General features: G+C 30.2%; 2 protein-coding genes across 2 annotated transcripts; one reads left to right on the top strand and one right to left on the bottom strand.

Moving 5' to 3' along the window:
* Window positions 1–2,949: 2,949 nt before the first annotated feature.
* On the top strand, window positions 2,950–20,676 carry LOC103309602 (protein 5NUC-like). Its single transcript, XM_008185462.3, has 9 exons — window positions 2,950–3,312; window positions 6,342–6,545; window positions 15,564–15,765; window positions 16,909–17,109; window positions 19,332–19,495; window positions 19,566–19,680; window positions 19,770–19,925; window positions 20,159–20,356; window positions 20,432–20,676. The coding sequence occupies exons 1-9, from the start codon at window positions 2,950–2,952 to the stop codon at window positions 20,674–20,676; spliced, it is 1,848 nt and encodes a 615-aa protein (XP_008183684.1).
* On the bottom strand, window positions 8,253–9,329 carry LOC100572966 (micronuclear linker histone polyprotein). Its single transcript, XM_003244888.4, has one exon. The coding sequence runs from the start codon at window positions 9,153–9,155 to the stop codon at window positions 8,562–8,564; it is 594 nt and encodes a 197-aa protein (XP_003244936.1). The 5' UTR covers window positions 9,156–9,329; the 3' UTR covers window positions 8,253–8,561.
* Window positions 20,677–21,331: the final 655 nt, after the last annotated feature.

Below are 21,331 nucleotides of genomic sequence, written 5' to 3'. Positions count from 1 at the left end.
TACGACCTTTTAAACGATCGATGCGCAAACGATGTATAACCCAAAAATCGAACGATGCGCAACTGTCTTACAAAAAAGGTCAAAAATAACAATAGTGATGCGCTAACGACAACAAGCGGCAAACGAGTACCATATTTCCAGGTAAAATATTTTGAATGTACCTACGGAAACTCGTATTACCGCTTTTTTACTTACCAACACCAACCCAGATGACCATAATCAGGTGTGGATTAAGAAATTAAAAGGGGCTAAATGCCAAATTGAAAAATCTTGTCGATTTTTACTTTGCGATTTTTTTGTTCAAACCGACCGCTACGATTAGACCAATTAAGGACTATATCAGTGGCGCAACTAGGATTAAAATGTTTAGGGGGGGGGGCTGTGGTCCCCACCTGATATTACACGATAAGTAACCCGTTGAGACGATGCACCCACACCACCATATATATATTTATTTAAAAATTAAAAAAAACTAAATATTTATTTACTCAAGGTTACTTTTTCACAATAATAATATACTGTCTGTGGTAATCAGAATAAAAATCCCCTGCCTACAAATATTAGTTTATAGGTACCTATTACTCACAACCACATGAAAATGGTTGAGCAAATATTTTTTAAAAGCTTATTAGTGTAATATTACTACATTATTAATATTGAATTAAAAATATATACTTTAAGTATAGCTAAACATATATAATAAATATGATAATATCGTTAAAAAAAAATAAAAATTAAGTAGATAGAGAAACATTAAATTAAAAACCAATCAATTTGCAAAGTTTAAAACATATAGGTAGGTACCATATATACAATTTAACTTACCTAGTTAATATTTATTATAATTTTCAAACAATAATATTTTGTTTATATTACTTATATATTATATATCCCCGAAATAAAATGTTACGTTTCCTAATAATATTTTGACTGTAATGTAAATATTCGGGTTTTTTCCGGGTATTTTTTTCCCCGCATCTATATTATAGTTCAGTGCATGGACTGTAAAATTATATATAACAATCTTACCAATATACTGACATAAATTGTTTTCTTAAAACAAATACAGGCATATAGTTAAAGCTAATGATATTTACCATATTTATCATAAATATGACTTACATTAGATACAAATTAGATTGGTAGTTTAATTTTTTTCCAAAAAAAAGAAAAGAAGGAATACAGTTGAATTTTTAAAGATTTATAAATATTTTAAGAAACAATTGAATAATTTATTTTGCGGGGCTATTACAAGCTTTAGGAGGATCAGCCTCTCCCCAGTTCCACCATAGTTACGCTTATGGACTATATAAATAATCACGATTATAAATCACTCATAAATGTCAATAATAGGAGTATAATATAATATGTTTTAAGCATAGTATTAGCATAAACTGAATATTAAGGTAATCTAAGAAGTATTTTAAGTAACCAATGTCTAAGGGGGGCTCCAACTCTCATAGCTCCCCTATCCATGACTCTCATAATATAATACCATACAGTTATACAATTTATGGACACCAGTAGACCTTAAATTTAATGGTGCAGTAAACAATTAAGGGACGTTTTGTCTGCAGTGTCAGAAGGGTCACTTCCGGTCATAGTTCGGTGGCTGGCGGCGTGCTCTACCACTGTTTGACGCTGCAGGGAAACCGTACCTTTAGAATTACACGGTTAAATATATCCTTAAATAAATATCTCTCCCCAAAAAAATTTATTTACACATTCTCGATCACTTGATTTTATATTATGTTTTAATATACATTGAGTAATATATTATTATATAATAATTTATTGTAATATTATATATACCTATAAATCTTTTTTGGTGAGATTTTATTATGCAATATAATACTGTTCATCAGTGTTATAATAATATTATTAGGTAAAAAATCTCCAACATAGAACGCGACCGTAATATTGAAATCATATAATTAAATGAAGAGGACAGATTTAATTAAGTCGGTTATTTTACATTTACGAAAAAACATTTAAATTATTATAACAATGAAATACAAAATGTAAGCAGTATACATCTAATAAGAAAAAATGAACAAATTTAAGAGTGATCGTTTTTAGATATTTATTTTTGAAAAACCTAGATAAACCGCTCCGCTGCATATCAGGATTTGAATAATTGTACCTTTTCGTTTAGTGCGCTGTAATGGATAATATGTTAAACTTGAATTCAATAATAAATCCAGGGCTTGGCATCCGCTGAAATTCGGGGATTCAAACACCAGAATAAAAAATTCAAACAAACTATTCAGTGTAAATAATTGTTGTTATTGAGGTTAATATTAGTTAATACGAGTGTTTAGTAATTGAGAAAAAATTATCCTTAAATGAGGCAAAATAGTTTGAAAATGATATCATACCCAAAGTAAATGCTAATTAAATTACAAGTCTTCACTGTTATTAATTTTTGAATTTTTAAATTAAGCCAAAAAAAAAACAAAATCTATTTTGTAGCTTACAGTAAAAGTTTTTTTTATGTAAAAATGCATATTTTTTCCTATATTTTTTTTCTTGTTTTACTGATTATTTTGAAAAGTATAAGAAATATTTTTCTTTTGACTTATTATAGAAAAAAATCTATAAAAATTTTTGTTTGTAGAACTTGAATTTATAGGACTGTATCTATTAAAGAATTATGGTTGTGAAATGGGGAGGGGATGGGGTGTTCGCGCGTCATGAGAAAGAGAGTGTTTGATAGGAGCGTGCGTTGTAGGAAGGGGCTTATCCGGACGGTCCGAAATCCCGACGCCGTCTAGCCGTCCGTGAGTTGCACGATGCAGCCAGTCGAACACGCGCGCGACACCCCGAACGGCGTTACAAATTTTTTACACTGCACGTCCAACTTACAATTGATATTGGTCATCGTAACGATACGCGATAGAGTAGGTATTATAATATTATAAAAATTGAAACGGTTCTTGTGCTACAAAAATGGCCGTTAGCCTGCAGTTGCTAAGGGTATTCCGGACAGTGGTGGTGTCCCTGTTGTTACTGCAGTCCATGGTGGCCACTCACTACCGTCTGCTAGTGTTGCACACCAACGACATGCACTCCCGGTTTGATCAGATTGACGAGAAGGGTGCAGAATGCGTCATGGCCGGCCAGCCGTGTTACGGTGGTTTTGCGCGTCTCAAGGCGGCCGTCGACCGGGAGCGCCGTCGTGCCGAAGCCAGTTCAGTGGACGGCACGCTGTTCCTAAACGCCGGCGACACATTCCAGGGCACAGCGTTCTACACGTTACTCAAGTGGCGGGCCGTCGAGCGAATGGTCCGGAAACTCGGCATCGACGTCATGGTGAGTTCGCGCGATTCATGTGCGATCGCAGAGGTGGTAAAACGTATATATTTAGAGGAATGAGGAATTTAAAAATATTTTTTAAAAAATGCTTGAAGTATCTGTATTTAAAACCTAGTATGTATTCATTTTAGTTTACCCATATATTATTTTGTATTTTATTTTATTAAAGTTAGTTTTTATTTTTTTACTGTGCATCATACTGAACCAAAAATTCTAATACTTCGACAAAAATCGAAAGTATATTTTTAAAGTTACGCCAAATGATATGGTGCATGGTTTATAAAATTAAAGTAAAACATGACAATCGGTTTTGTTGATTTATGAGGTAAAAAATGTATATATAAAAAAATTGAAGGTAGGTATAATTTGTACCCGTATTAAAAAACGATTGAAATTTGTAAACGTAATTAGGTATAATGGAAAACGAATAATTAAATACCGCAAAACAAAACATAACGATTAACAAAATATATTATAGATAATTAAATATAACATATAACGCAAAACGTAGTTTTTAGAATATCATTGACCAAAAAATAACGCAAAACAAATTATTTATTTAAAAGTCTATTAGTTTCGTAGAAACATTTATTTCATGCTAACAATCTAAGAATTGATTATATTATATTCCATATCAGAGCTATTACCTACATGCATTAGTTATTATTTTTAAATTTAATAGGTATTAACACTATTTTAAATAACGATAACACAAAAGTTGAATAACGTTTTTATTCTGAATAACGATTAACACAAAAATTGTGTAATGTTTTAATTGTAAAATGGAATTTTTTTCAAATGCAATTATTGAATACCTGGCATATTTGAATACCTTGAAAAAACATCTTTTACAACATTGATAATGAGAAAAATATACTTCCCCCTTAACCTTTTATTAATATTTATGTTAATATTACCTTAAATTATATTTTAATTATCAAATAGTGCATATGTTAAAAAACCAACCAAACCCTCCCCATAATCATGAGAAACTAATTTGACCACCCACGCCACTGTTGTCGAGTCCTGCGTCTGTATGCACTGCCCACCTAAAACCACTCGATTACCACAAGCGATAAGAATTATGAAAACAGATTTATATTTATCGTCAAGTCTACTTGAAATTCACTTTACCTGTTTTTGATTTTAGCTTCTCCAAAAATTAAAATACTACAATTTTAGATTATGAGCGGAGTGAGGAAGTTAGTGGTTTTACAATGGTGTTAATTTATTTTTTATTTTTATCCTGTATACAAAATTTCTACCAGAAGGAGGACTTTGATTTCAACATAATATAGTATCTTATCTTTTAGCAAATTGGATCATGATGGTACTTTCGAGGCGTCATTTTTCGATTTTCTCAACAGTTATTTAATGCCACGAGAAAAACCACCGACAAATTGCGAAAAACCACTAAAAATGGGATTTTAATTTCCAACGCTTTGTATATCACCATAGAAACATATAAATAATAATAATATTATACAATTAATTCTACAATTAATTCGACTTATACGGTCTAATAAATAATAACAATATAAAATAACCAGACTGACAAACCGTTTCCACTCAGAATCGTTTTTCTTATACAATGATATTATATTATTGAATTCAAGTTTAATATAATCCATTATACATTGACACATTTATAACCTACTGTACAGTAGAGCAACATCCACTTCCCCGCTTTTTTGAAATACTTATTATAAAAAATATGGTAGTTTTTTTAGTATTTTTGAATTTTACATTAATACCAGCTATGATTAAAACATTTTATTAATTAATAAATATAGCATATTAATAACAGTAGAATGTGTCTATTACAATTATTCTTCCTTATTTAGAAAATCAATCAATTTTTTTTTTGAAATAGTTGATCTTTTTTTAGTTGATAACAAACAAATTGCCCCCCCCCCCCTCCGTTTAGGGCCACTGTATCCGCTCTTGAGTAGAACTCGTTCAATTTTGGTTCTAGAGTAAAAATACTTGTTATAAAATTGAATTGTGACAATATTTCTAAGGGCAAGTCGTTGAGTTTTTTTTAAACAATTAAAATTTTGAAGAGTTAAAAGTATTTTAAAAGATTTGAAAATTTTGCTATTTCTATACAATATTATAATGAACGTTATTTGGGTACAATGGAAAAAACTCAACGACTTGCCCTAAGAAATATTGTTACAATTAAATTTTATTTTTGGTATTTTTACCCTAGAACCAAAATTGAACGAGTTTTACTCAGACTGCGTAAATGAGTTTTGTTTATGTCGTACGTGTGTAAGATGAAGACAACACAAACGGGTTTGACGTCCTCTTAACACAATATTATTATTGACTCACGACTGTTAATATGTTATTTAAATATTTTATCGTTTATCGGGCATAAATCGTACGCATCGTTGGCCTATTAATATTCCGGCATAGGTACTATGGTTTTTTAAATACTCTTTTATAAAATCAAATTTTTAGTAATTTGGGGGAAAATATCATACCTGTGGGAAAGTCGATTTCAACTAAACTTGACGACAAATACAAATCTGTTTCCAGATTTCTTATCACTTCAATAGATCAATTGGAATGTTTGGAAAAGAACCAGTCTAAAATCCTATGTCGCGTGTGGAACAGAAAACAGAAAATCATGGTATCGAATCCCCTTAATGAAAAGTATAGTATGCCTAGTAGGTTAGGTAATAGTCATTAAAATTAAATTTGTTATAATTAGGTAGAAAGAAAACGTTTGTCACGAGCAGGTCAACCTTGAACTTCTTCGTCCAGTTCGTGACATATTATAATACTATGCTAGTATTGACTTTTAAAAATAATTATCGAGAAACACATTGCTTTTTATTAATGTGCAACTTAGGAATGTTCCTAATTAAATATAATATTATATTATAGCTCAACATTGTTGTAGTCTATGTAAAAACAATGTGAAATTAATTCATTAGGTACAATTCCTAATAGTATAAACTATAATAGGTAGTATATTATTGTTAATGTATATATTTTGTGCTCATAATATGTTATAGTGTTTAGGAAATCACGAATTTGACGACGGTGTCGAAGACGTTGCAATGTACATTCGAAACATAACCATTCCAGTAGTAGCTAGTAATCTCGATCTAACCAACGAACCGTTATTGGCTGACGAACCGAACTTGACGAAATCTAAAGTTCTGATGGTGAACGGTCGCAAAATTGGAATCATCGGATACTTAACACCGGAAACAGCAGTGAGTACCTATTACACTTTTACACATACACATCACTTAGCGCTGTTTTGGAGGGTATACATCATACCTTAGCATTTAAAAAAATTCCCCTCACGTTTCAAAATAAGCAGTGTCTATTTATTTATTGTCATATTATATGACATTTATCAATTATCTATATGTCAGAACCGTGTAAAAATTAATTAAGATTAATTATGACCACCAATTAGTCAGCCATTGTTCGTGAGCATTTAAGTAATAACAATATTGCCTTCTAGTGTAATGAAATATAATTATTATGCGACAGATTATAGAGTTAATCGTTCATATGAAATATTTTTATAGGGTATCAGAAAAATCGTTTTGTTTTATCAAATAATATTAGTTTATTTTCGTTGGACGTTAGGCGTGACTGTGTGAGTTTAGCATTTTACAAGTTTCAACTTGATAGCAAAAAAAATCATACCATAAATAATAATGCACAAAACTGGATATCAAAAAGAATGTGTTTTTGTAAAGTTCGCGATTTTTTGAATTTATCTCGTAGAATAGGTTTTACAGACAAAGCGAGCGGTATTTTGAAGGATTGAATCTAATAGTTTTGCATTTATAAATAATCAATATTCATTGCCTTAAATTCATAAATTAGAGTATATCCTGAAGGTTGGTTTTAACGAAAACACCACTGCCATTAATCATACACGTATAACTAGTTTTAATTTATATATTATAAAAATATTATATATACCTCCATGATGTGTATTTTTGGTAACCATTTATTTTTGCAGACCATATAATTAAGCAGCTAGACTGATTATTTTATTTCTAAACGATTATTTAATGATAAATTCATGTTTTCTTGAAAATATTTTTAAAAAAAAAACTAAATAATTAAAATAATAATTTGAAGTCATCACAATTAGTGGCGCAATAATTGGGACTAGGGGGCTTTATCCTCTCTCCGATTTGCCCCGCCCCGCCCCCCCCCCCCAAAAAAAACATATTCCTTATTGCTTTTAGATATAGGCACTAACCCTATGGGTTATTTTAAGTTAATAGTTTTGTTAGCTGGAGAACCTTTGTTAAACCTAGTTGCGCCTATATGCGTACTTATAATCTGGCCCTAGGGGACGTAATGCTAACGCAGTCAGCCCTCCGGTTCTCGATACCATGAAAAAAAAAAAATCCGGCCCTGGCGATAAATAGAGACGGTCTGACAAGATATTTTACTATATATTTATTCTGATACAGTAGGTAGGTAGATTCTTAATATTCTTATGTCGAACGTCGATACCTCGAAATTTTAGTTCGGTACTACTTGACATTTTTAAAGTACGTATATTAATATAATTATTATATTGTATAGCTGTATAGTGTATACATACAAATACACAGTAAAATTTTCAAATGCAATTTTTTTTAGCTAACCTACTGTAATACTATTGCCTTATAGTAAAATAAATTACTTAAAAAAATATCATAAAATATACTTAGTTTATATTTTATAGAATATAGACTGACAGACCTCTATGTAATATTTCAATATTTGGTTTTAATACATATGTGCAATGTCGTACTATTTTTGGTGCGATATTGGATTATGCATTTTGTGCAGCAATGGGTCATATTTGTTCGGTGGAAACAGAAAGCTCAGACTCACCGACATCATACATATATATAATATCATACACCGTACCTGCATCAATATAAATGTTCTTAAAAGAAATATATACTTTTAATTATTTTATTCTGATAAAATCATTATTTATTATAGTCTTTGCGTTTGAAAATATATGTATAGGTAATAGAATAATTGCGGCAGGACCCGAGTCGAGTGTTTTTGTATCCGAATGGCGACGAGATTTTCGGATATAAGTAGCTCGTTGGTGCCGGACACCACTCCTCCGCCAGAATTCTGCTCCATCTACGCAATGACTAATACAAATCTATTTATTATTACTATTTTGACGATTGACGAGAAACAATAGTCTTAGGCGGTGGCAATAGGTGGAAATTTGCACGTCGCTGTTGTCAATCCTATGGACGCCTACTCCGTCTACGTTCTTTTTCTCCGGCTGCCGCTGCGACGACGACGGCTCCTCGTGGCCTACGTGAATTTGACGGGGTGGACGACAAACCCGCGAGATTTTGCTTTTTTACGATGACGTTCATATCATCTTCGTCCGCAGCGCTCAGGGGACGGCGACGCCGCCGACTACTACGACGTCTTCTACTCCGTGACGACGACCGTCTGCCCTTCCGGCTTCTACTCCTCCTACCCCTTCTCCGACGGCCCGACGCGTCACGGGTTTCTTCGCTGTCGTCGTATTCGTCCTGTTCCTGGTCGGTATAATCCGAATCGCTGTCCTGCTCGTCTTCGTCACCACTCACCCGCCTCCGCCCTGACCGTGACCTCCTCGATGACCGCCTCCTTCGTCTGTTGCTACCGGACCTACGCCTTGATCGGCGACCTCGAGACGATCGACGGCCGCGTCTCATTTCAACGATGCCACCGACGCCACTGGTTGATGGACCGGCGTCTAACCCGTCTGTCGGGTTTTCATCGGCGTTGTGACGACGAGCTTCGCGACCAACGCCATCTGATAACGCCGAGCTCTTGTTTCTCGACATAATAGTTATAATGTATAGATAACTGAATTATACTTTAAAATATTTAAAACCGGTACAATAACTTATGTTACAAAATTATTATACCTCTGAATCCATCAAAAAACACTTAGGTATTAAATCTGTCAAATACAACGTTAAAAAAACAACGTACCTCGATACAATGTATCTAAGCCAACACGGTTGTGTTTTGCTTTTGGCTAGCAACACTAAAATTAAATATAAAGAATAGATTTTTCTTTGTACCTATCGTATTAATAATAAACTAAAAAATGGAACTTAAATCTCTCTACAGTTTACGTTTTGGATTTTTTTTACTAACCTAATTAAAAATAATAATAACCTACCCTTAATTTTGACCTTGTAGGTATACGTCAGGTACGAGTGAGTCGAATGAGTACACATGAATGAGGCATGAGTACATATTATATGTAATACTCGTATATAGCTTACTTTGTAAAAGACACTATATATTGTAAATGCATAAACATAAAACCTACTACCAGTGGCGGATCGAGAGCGGAGCAAAGTGGGAATTTGCCCTTCCCCAACCGCCATAGTTTCCCTTTCTTTTACACTATGTTTAGCCAATTTTGTAGCCAATTTTTGTAATTTTTGTTTTTTTGCCCCCTCCCCCCCCCCCCCACAAAAAAATTACCTATATATAAGATGAATTATAAATAGTAGGTTGTAGATACCTATATTGATCATATTTTTGTTCTGTTCTTAAGGGGATTGGAAGCGGTGATTTTCTGTCTTTGTCTAAACATACGTGGAATAAAAGAATTCATATGTATTTTAATTCCAACGTACCGATTGATAAAGTGAAGCGATAAGAATTATAAAAACAGATTTGAATTTGTCATCAAGTCTACTTGAGATCAACTTTCCCAGATTTTTAATTTTTCGATTTTATTTTCTCCAAATATTTAAGTATTTCATTTCCTATTTTAGTACCAATGTTTTAGAATTTAGAGGGATAAAATCAAAAATGTGGGAAAGTCGATCTCAAGTAAACATGACGACTAATTCAAATCTGTTTTTATAATTCTTATCGCTTAACTAGATCAATCGGTACATTGAAATGTAAACCTGTTTAAATTCCTATGTTCCACGTGTGTTAGACGAAGATAGAAAATTACCACTTCCAATTAAATGACAACAACTGATTTAGTAATAACGATAATAACGTAGACGGAATAATAAATTCGACGACACTAGTTAGACTCCGATGACCAGTTAGTTGTTTGGCTTCGGTAAAAGCGATGTACCTATTCAATAAGTAGTTACGTAATATTATTATTAGAGCTGTATAAAATTATGTAAAACTTTTGTAAAATATAGATATTAATTGATAATTCTAAAATACTATATAAAACGATGTGGATTATACATTTAAATAAATGTCAGTATTGTCACTGGTTAAAGGAAACGTACAATATTCTTGTGTATTAAAAATGTATTATAAAATGTCATTAAAATACTGAAAACAGTGAGACTATACGTCTGTCTACAGGTACCTACGCCCGATACGGCAGTACCTAATAATATATTGATGCAACTATCTGACGACTGTGGAGAGGCAGAGTGGCCGGTCTGGAAATGGGAATTTTCCTGGTGGCCTGGTGATTTTATATTAGATTTAATTTACAAAATTATTAATGCGTCAGCAATGTTTTTGTATTAAAACTTTGAAACTATGAAATAAGATTTTGGAATGGGAGGGGGGCAAAGCAAAATAAAACAGTTCTATTACTTGATAAACGCAAAAAAATAAGAATACATTATAACATTAATATTGTCAATGTGAAACCAATTAAAAAGAGCACCTATATGACAATTGGTTTAACATTTTTTAACAGTTGTATACCTACTGATTATTTGTAAAATAAACGCCAAAACACGTTCAAAAATATATTTTTACATTGAAATTGGGAGAATGTTTGGGAACACAAGTAACACGTTTAAGTACACATTTTTTCAGACACCGAAAATGAATGCAACGTTTGGGTACATCATATTTTTAAAATAATACCACATTTGAGAACCAATAGTCAATACGTTCAGGTAGGTACACTATACATTGTCACATTATTTTCTATTTTATTTTTTAGAGTCTATTAGCGTTACCCAGGATCTCCTGCAGGAGACAACACGGGGAAGTTGGCTCATAATCGTTTCCCCAATTTTTTTTTTTTTGAAATCAATTCAAAAATATTTTTTGTTTTACATAATATTATATTAAATCATTGGGCCATTACAAAAATACTAAGTCTACTTAACTTAAATATCGTATTTGATTTTATTTACAGCTATCTTATTCATTATAAAATTTTATTTTTTCTGATATAACGTGGACCGCGATGTTATAAATATTTCCTAATATTATTGTCAAGTTTAAAGTCATTATTTTTTTATTTAAATGTATTTGTGTTATATTACAGTTACGTTTAGTTGGCACAACAAAAAATGTTGCGCTCGTACTTGTTTATTTTAAATTCACTACATTGAAAATTACCAATTATAATGCACTTTTTACTAGGGATCAACATTTCCAAAAACAAGGTTTTGCAAAAAAATTGGGAAAATTTGGTTTCATTTAAAATTTCCGGAAAACATGGATTTTTTTCTAAAGAACTAAAAAAGTAATGTATAGTGGAAACAATCTAATAAATAATTTTAGTTTACAATCATATTACATGCATATTATATATACCATACCTAACTTAAAGTCTGTAGTGGATAAATCTAGAGGATTCTATACTTGATTTATAAATAATTATAATTTGTAATATTAACTACTAAAGTACTAACTATTAAGTATTTATTATGTAGTTATTTCTCATTAGTTATTAATATTATTTAATTTTTACCAACTCACTAAGTTTAAAAATATGTATGTATATTATAAGTATATTATAATATGCTGTATCTTCAGACTCAAATCCCGCGCCCGGCGATCAAAACGCTTTAAAATATAATGACACGTTTTATTTTTTTGAAATATATAAATATTATATAAACTATGTTATATGTGTCATGGATAGGAAAATAATTTGCTTTAGTTTTAGCTTAACATTTGAACCAATTTATGAATATAATATGAAACCAATAACCATATCATATTTATTTATTTATTATCTGTGAACGTGCAGGTTCTGTATTTCAGACACATTGGCTTTGAAGACTGAGAAGTGTCCTGAGTTTTACCATAAGATTGAGAGAAATAATAGTGCTTCGACTTTTGAATATATTTCTATAGTAAAATAAAATAATAAAGAATATGGTTGTAAGAGGGTGGGGAGTGGATAATATATGGAAAAAAGCAAGATTTTAATGTGAGTGAATATTGGAGGGAAAACGAAAGTACCTATAGGGAATAAGAAATTGTTTGATAGCATATAAAGCGCATAAGTTATGATGCCTAACCCATTAGGAATGTGTCTCGTGTCTGTGTCACAATTTAAGGCAAGTGTAAAGGTGTACCTATATTTTATATTATTTTTCGGCCGTATTGCCTTTTTAGCTACTCTGAGTATTTTATTAAAGTGGGCAACATATATTATAGTTATATGTTTATGTATTAGGCGCATATACCACAATGTCTAAATATGAAGTTAGTTTCAAATATCATGTTTCACTTTTCTTCTATCGTTCTATGGTTTATGTCTATTGTGGTTATTTCCCTTGTAGTTAATTCTAAACTATTAAGAATAACCGACATATTCCAGTATTTCTGTGTTATTTTGTTTGATTATTCTTCATTGTGTTGAAGGACAACAGAAATTGCTATTGAGTGTTTGGGTGTGGTATTTTATAGTAGGTATGTGTTTGATTCAACGGCTGATACTACAAAGTGTTTTTTAGTGTTGTACATATTTCCAATTACTTGTGGAAACTTAGTTTTCATTATTCTCGTTCTTGTGTTTATAATGTTTATTGTTTTTTGAAAGTAATTAGATATTTATTAGGGATAATCTATTTCATTTTATTAGTTGCTAAGAACTCATTAGTCATTTCCCAGTATTATTGTCTGGATGAAATGCTATATTAATGCAATATTAGGCCCTAGTTGAGTCTGTTTTTACTTCGATGTTTTAGTTTTTTTTTTAGTTATGTTATTATTTAATATTTATAGTACATTGATTTGTCTAATTGCATTACCTATCTTTTTATGTGAATCAGGTTAGTTTTTAAACTTTTTTTTTATTGATATTTGTGAATGCAAGGGTAATGTGAACGCATTTAACCTGTTTATTAGTTGTTTTAGTTTGTTAGATTTTTTAAATACTTAACAATTTTCTTCAGTATGAAATATTAATTGCATATTAATTTCAACATGCATTTCAAGATGGCCTGGTTGAATTTTTGTTATTGGTCGAATTATATTTTATTTTTCACAAAGTGATAGTTATTTTTTAACTGTACTTATTGTCTTAATTATGTGGTTGTGAGTAATTGGTTGAGTTATTATAATACCTAGGTACGTATTGGTTTTGTTTAATATGTTTTGTAGTATTATTATAATTTTTACGGTGTTAATATTTTTTTTATGTTGGAAATTGTTTGGTATATGTTAGGTAGGTACCTAGGTTGATTTTGGTAATTTGGTATGATTGATTATACGAAAAATGTTTATTATTTCGAAAGTTTGGATACGTCAGTTGTTTAAAAATATAAATTATTAGGTATTTTTTTTTTTTTGTGAATTATTTTTTGATTTATAATTTCGTCAGGTGGTATAGTGAATATAATATATTGTGATATCGATGGAATGTGTCTCGTGTCTGAGACACTATTTGAGGCCACAGTAAGTCGAGATCAGCGACAGATTGGCCAACCGGGATACCGGGAGAGTTCCTGGTGGACCAATCCTCGCATTAAAACTCTGGGCCGATGTATGTACATGGATTTTTTTTTTATTATTATTAAAAGAATATTTACAAGCTATACATAATTTTGTACAATAAATAATTTTGCTGAGTGAAGTAGCGGTGAATATAACAGAGTGGGTGTACCTAATTGTATTATAAGCTATTTGATAATATTTAACAGCATGTCTATCAGGATTTTGGATGTAATTTCGTATCACTTTTTTTGCACATCTTTATAAAATTTGTTTTAATATTGTATATTCTTAGCGAAGAGATCAATGTTTTGATTTTATAATAATGTATGTTCTTTTAAAAATTAATGTTATGACTGTCATCACTTTTTAACAGTGTTTGTGAAAGAACATCGTTCATGAACGCTCGTTCACACATTCACATTCATAATCTGTGGACGATACGTGAACGTTACTCGTTATTTTAAAATAGAACGTGAACAACATTTTATATATTTAATAAATTTGGACGATTTTTAAGTTGTTAAAATGTATTTATTATTTAATAAATATTGATTTATAATACTATTATGATATATAATAAATTACGAATTATAAAAATAAAATACATGAAATTCCAGTGGGCACACCTGGACATAAAACAACATTAAAATTATTAATTCCATTATTTTGTTTTCGTTACATAAATTATAAAATAAAATAAATCACAATTAACTACGAAATTAACGCATTCATATTTTCAAAAAACGTGAATGTGAATGTGTTCATTTGAAAAAAATATGAATTTGAAAGTGAACGAGTTCCTTTTTTAAGCTCTGAACGTGAACGTGAACGAATTAATTTTTTTAGTGAACATTCCGAACACTGCTTTTCAAGGCAGTAAAAATGCATTGATTTTTCTATTTCAGCATCTTGTAGATACCTGCTTATGTAAGTGAATCTAGTTGATCTTAAAAAATCTTATTAAATTATAAGTAAGACAATTCCTAAAAAATAAAAAGGTTTTCATGGAAAATTATTATTAATTGTTATAATATTATACCTATTGGTGGGCCTGTCACATTGTAATTGCCGGACCAAAATGTTTAGCCAATCCGCCGCTGGTCGTTATGATGATTATTTTATATTATTTTTTAGTAGTATTTGTTTTATAGCTGCTCTATGTATTTTATTAAAGTGTACAAGATACAGTTATACGTTAATTATATATTACAATCATCGAGATGTATATACTACATATACATATGTAGTATATACATCTCGATGATTACAATACATTAACAGTTCTCACTGTCATCCTTTTCAGTGGTTAAACATTGGTTACACATGGTGAAAAAAATAATATCTTATCTATCATATTGTTTTGTATGAGGATGAATATGAATTTTACGTTTTAGTCTCCAAAAAATAAAAATGTTCATAACTAACCATTTTTGTATATTTTTTACGTTTGAATTTGTTTTTTAAACGTACATCTGATAATCCAACAGAAAATATTAACGAACAAGAAAATTCTCAGCAGGATGTTCGATTAAAACTTAAATTTTGTTTTCATATATGTTTAGGTTATGACACGAGTGGGCAACGTGAAAATACTACCGGAAATTCCATCGATTGCGGCAGAGGCGAAACGTCTGAAAAAAGACGGAGTTGACATTCTCATTGCGCTAGGACATTCTGGTGTAGAAATGGATACGCAGATAGCCAGAGATGTTGAGGACATTGATTTGGTGATTGGTGGACATTCACATACATTTTTATACACAGGTTAATATACCTAATATTTATTGTGGTGTTATAGGGATGATATATGATACAATCTTTTTTACTTATGAATAATCCGCCACTGGGACCATCCCGACATATACCCTCCCCTCAAATTTTTCCTATCTGATATTTATTTGGTACCCTACAGTTTTAACCTTCTTCTAACTTTTTCTTTACGGCCATGCCTCAAATCCATAAGTAATTACAGGTCGTATTAATGAAAATTATAACTATTTTTAAATCCATTGACAACTATCACGAATTACTTGTTTACTTCCTTTTTTATGTATTTTTCGAATCACCACAGTCTTCCATTTTTTTAGTGTTTTTTTCCGTTGCCTTGAACTCCCAAATCATATTTTATAACAACACAGCCATTTCTTATTTTCCTTTCATTAGAAGTTCAGATTGAATATCATATTACATGGAGATTTACTGTTTTTTTATATTTAACTACAATTTTATTTCATCTGAGGTCAGTTGTCTACAATTGTTATATTCTTCTTAAGTCTCCGGATCAAAATAAAAGATTTTAACTGGTTTTTCACAGTACAACAACTTTTAAAAGTAATCACCCCATTTCTTAGCTAACTCCACTTGTAGTTATTAGGGAGTTATCGTTATTCCTTAGAACCCTTTCTCTTTTTTTTTTATATTTGTCTCTGAGGTAAATTAGCTTTTACATACCCCTAGGTCTGTGGGATTTATAAGAGAGTTCTGCAGCTAATATTGTTAAATTTTACTATTCAATATATGTGTTTTTTTTTTATGTTACCAATAAGTAACTTTATTAATTGGCTATTTTTTAATTTTAAAAATAACTTTTGTAAACTATGGTACACAGGATCGCAATTTATCATAAATTACATTAAAACCCAACACTAAAATATTCATACAATATTTTATATCAGGGCTATTAATTAAATATACAAATTCTATTACTTGGGAGTTCGGACAGTATCTACCAAATGAGCGAAATACCATCATCCTTATAGCCAGACTGAAATTATATAGTACCTTATAATATATAATGTATAGTGAAATGTTTATGATATCATACAGGTGTTTAATATAGGCTATTATAATATGTAGGTAGTCCATAAAATTGATAATATTATAAAAGTCTGTTATATTCTTACGAAGGAAATCCACCGGACATCGATAAGCCCTTAGGTCCATATCCTCTTTGGGTGGAACAACCAAATACCAAAAGGAATGTACCTATCATCCATGCATATTACGTTACCAAATACTTGGGTCAATTGTGGCTGGATTTCGATGAAGCCGGAGAAGTCGTCAAAAGTTATGGAAACCCGATTTTATTAGATTCCAGTGTCGGACAAGGTATAACCTACATAATAATTTATATATGTCATTAAATATTTTAGACTTATACGGCTTGTAGTATTGAAAGCGAGATTGGCACTAAAAAGTTCCAAAACTTTTCAAAAAATTAATCTTAACTTACCCTAGTAACTAGTAGTACTTTATGGATAAGGTTGAACACTTGATAGAGAAAACATATAAATACAATAAAAATATATATTGATAAAACTCAATATTAAGTATCGCATTTTGAACATTTTGTGAAGCTTAAATTATATGTGAAAGCTTTATCTATGTATTAATAAGCAAGCACATTTTTTGTAGATCAAATACATTTTTGTCAAAAACATTATATTTGTAAATGTCTCCGTGTTTACAAAATATAATTATATAGATTTATTCATGGTTTCCAATTTCCACGAAAAATATTTTTAAGTTACAACTAAATAACTTAAGTTATTCTCCTTTTAAATATTTTGTCCAAAATTTAACTTGAAATGCCTATAAAAGAAATGGTGATTTTAGATTTTTTTTTAGATTTTTCGATTACAGTATCAACTACTTTTGGGGAACACTGTATTAAATTTCCAATTCTTAACTATAAAAAGTGGTAAAGTGGGTGTCACTCTGCTGTACGTATAGGTTACAAGTAGGTCACTTTAATGGATAGTGTTAAATTTGAATTTAATGATGTAATATTATCATTGTCTAATAAAAATGATTCTGAGCGGAGACAGTTTGTCTTAATAACTAAGTGTATTTGAAGATATATTGATATAATTACGAATAAAGTAATTATTTATATATAACATATTTACGCGGAACCTTGTTTTAAATTTTCAATCATTAGCTAAAAAAGTTGAACATTTTATAAATTTCTAACTTCAAAATAGTTTTTAAATTTAAACGCTTGTAAAAAAAAAAAGTTGTCATTATGTATTTTTAATATTTTTTAACTACTATAATAACAATGTATCTTGTAAACATAGTTTTTTTTTATGAAAATAGACAAACTTATAAGGAATATTCTACTACATTTTCAAATCTTAGATTTAAGGTTAAAAATTGTTATGTATTTCTAACTCAAAATAATTTGCACATTTTCATTATTTATACGTATATTGTCAAGATTTGAACTTTAAATACTTATCAAAAGTAACTGTGACTATCTTAGTATTTTTCAACTGTCAATGTAAAAATATATTAGGAGCCTTGCATTAAATTTTCAAGCTTTTTAACCCAACGAATGAAATTTAATTGACATTTATAGAAAAAAAAACCTAAAAAAAAAGGAAAATGAAAATGTCCGTCAACAGCTCAAAACAAGTCAAAATATTTTGTATATTTTATCGTGTATAGCAGTGGTGCCCAACCCGCGGCCTGTGGGCCAAATGTGCCCCACGAAGGTATTCTATGTGGCCCGTTACGAATTTTCTAAAATAAAAACAATTTTAAAAATGTATGAAAAAATGTTTAATTTATTTATTTTCATATATTATTTTTATTTAAATTTATGAATTCTTTTAAATAATTATTCCAAAAATTATTATTATAATGATAATAATAAAACTTTCACGACACACAAGACAAACGGCTTTTCCATTAATTTTAAAGAAAAAGTAATTTATAGACCATTTTTCATTAAAAATTCGGCAATCATCATTATATTTGCGTTTTTTTCTGTCTGACATTTTCATACGGAAACTTTACAATTAAATATCGATATTACCCATGTACTTAAAATAACGTACTGATCAAACTAATGGTGCACCTACGATGTGTACCTCAATTCATAATCTTTTCAATAGACAATATAAGATAAAAAAACAAGTCCAATATATAAGATTATTTTTGTATTTTTATACATTGTGGCCCGCTTGAAGATAATTGCTTACCAAAGTGGCCCGCCAAAGGAAAAAGGTTGGGCATCACTGGTGTATAGAGAACACTAATATAAATATTCATTGAAAATGTTATGTGTCTACGATCATTGTTCATTTGTTTATAGTTACGCCAAAAACCGTAGATTTTACAGATATGTGTTTTGCTACAAATTTGCAACTATTTCCGATACATGTCGGAAACAAATTTGTCAATGTTATCTTGACGTTACGCAGACACATTGTTCAAATCCTTAAAATGTGTATTCAACTTGACAGACATAACTTTCTTAAATATTCTAACTATGATTATACAAAAGTACGATAAGGCAATCATTATATTATATTGTATTGTTATAGACCCAGAACTATTGAATGAAGTAAAAATCATGAGCAAAGTGATCGAGGCCAAGACTAAACAAGTGATTGGTTCAACAAGTGTATTCTTAGAAGGAATCGATGAATATTGTAGATTCAGGGAATGTAACTTGGGAAATTTCATAACGGACTCTTTTATAGATTACGTGAGTATTAAAAATAATAACAAATTTTAAAAACAATAACAAATAAATTTAAAAAATGGATCTTGTACAGAATATTCGAAACAATGTTAAATCGTATGGCTTGACCAAATACTGGACGGACGCACCTATAGCATTGATACAAGCTGGCGGGATACGGACAAACATGAATAATAGAAATAAAATAGGTAAGCTATAAATAGAAACAAAATGGAAGTATTTAAGTTAAAATTTATTTAGTTTTAAATGATTTATATGATCGTTATTTGTATTTTAGGTAACATCACTTTTGGTGATTTATTGTCGTCGCTTCCATTTCAGGATGATGTAGGGAAAATTACGACTAAGGGTTCAGATATTTGGTCAGCTTTTGAGTACTCCGTTCGACGGTACAGTAAAACGGTTGCCAACGGTGAATTTCTTCAAGTTTCAGGTAAACAGACAAAATCGCTAGAAAAAAATGTTATTCATCTTCTATTTTAGAACGCATACAGTCAGACAATGCGATCTGATCGTGATGAATGATAATAATATGTCAATAGATACACTGTAATAATAATTGTTGTTGTCGAATATTTAATATATTCTGTATTATTTAAAATAAAACTAAAATTATTACTCAGTAATCTGTCCATTATAACACTCATTTTATAATTCATCCAACAGGATTGAATGTCGTAATAGATCTTGGTCGGCCCAGTGGCGATCGAGTGCAATCCATTTACGCTAGGTGTGGAAATTGCGCCGTGCCGGTGTACGAGAAATTGGATTTAAACGCCAATTACACAATAATTATCAGTAATTATCTGTCAGAAGGCGGCGATGGTTTTTCGTTCAAAAAAGTGTTAAAATACCAAAGTTTTGGTGAGTGTAAAGCAAATATCTTATTTAAAAAACATTTTATCATTATTATTATTATATGTGTGCTTATAAAATCAGGAAAAACGGATTTGAATATCGTGGAAGAACAGTTTCACGCAAGGTCTCCAATATGGCCAGAAGTTAGTCAACGGATAGTGCTGCTTAGCGCGGAAGAGATGAATAAGGTGCAGACAACTACCTCTAATAGCCAATTAGTTTTCACATCCTTATCAAACTTGACAATATTATTGTTGACAATCGTCTTCATGTTGTGTCTGCCCGACCAGGGGCTTGCTAACGGGAGGGATATGAGAGTAACATGACTCACTTAGGCTTATTTTTATCTCTTAATTTTTTATCTATACAGAATAAACTGTAAATTTAATTATTAAATAACTACGTTTTCGATATTTGTATGCACCCTGCAGATGAGTTTAAATATTTCATATAAGTTAATTGATAATAATAAAATATTGTGCAGTGTACTTACTTATTTTATTTTGTTATTATTATTTTTATAGATTAGTAATTTTGACATAATATTTATATTATTCTCATTTTTAATTTACTTATTTTTGATAATATACTTAATATAATTATAATTTATAAATATATTGTATCACCAAGTAATGTTTGGTTGGTGTGCCTAACCAGTATAAATTTAAAAATCTTTGATTATTTTTACTTGTTAAAATATACTATATTTTATAACATTTTTAATTGACTTTTTAAATTATATATTTTAATAATTAATATTATACATACCTAGGTACTACTTAGGTATATAATTTATATTTACAATTTATACTTTATGTATATAATAGTACAGAGTGTCCGTGATCTGAAATAAACATTTTTATCTGATCGTACTAAATCATGTTAGGTATGTATTTTAAACATTAGACCGTGCCAAATTTCCATCTACCGAAATTTGTGTACAGCAATAATTTTTCTTCTTATTTCAAGGTTTGTTGAGTT

This window comes from Acyrthosiphon pisum, chromosome X (genome assembly GCF_005508785.2).
Source record: "Acyrthosiphon pisum isolate AL4f chromosome X, pea_aphid_22Mar2018_4r6ur, whole genome shotgun sequence".
In the NCBI taxonomy this organism is placed as follows: Eukaryota; Metazoa; Arthropoda; class Insecta; order Hemiptera; family Aphididae; genus Acyrthosiphon; species Acyrthosiphon pisum.
Note: the sequence above shows the minus strand (reverse complement) of the source record. Positions and strands in the feature narration are given on the sequence as shown.

Bases quoted from the DNA above. Each gene is read 5' to 3' on its own strand.
- LOC103309602 (XM_008185462.3), top strand. From the start codon at position 2,950: ATGGCCGTTAGCCTGCAGTTGCTAAGGGTATTCCGGACAGTGGTGGTG. The intron at 6,546-15,563 runs GTGAGTACCTAT...ATATATGTTTAG, and splicing joins ACTTAACACCGGAAACAGCA to GTTATGACACGAGTGGGCAA. The intron at 20,357-20,431 runs GTGAGTGTAAAG...TTATAAAATCAG, and splicing joins GTTAAAATACCAAAGTTTTG to GAAAAACGGATTTGAATATC.
- LOC100572966 (XM_003244888.4), bottom strand. From the start codon at position 9,155: ATGTCGAGAAACAAGAGCTCGGCGTTATCAGATGGCGTTGGTCGCGAA.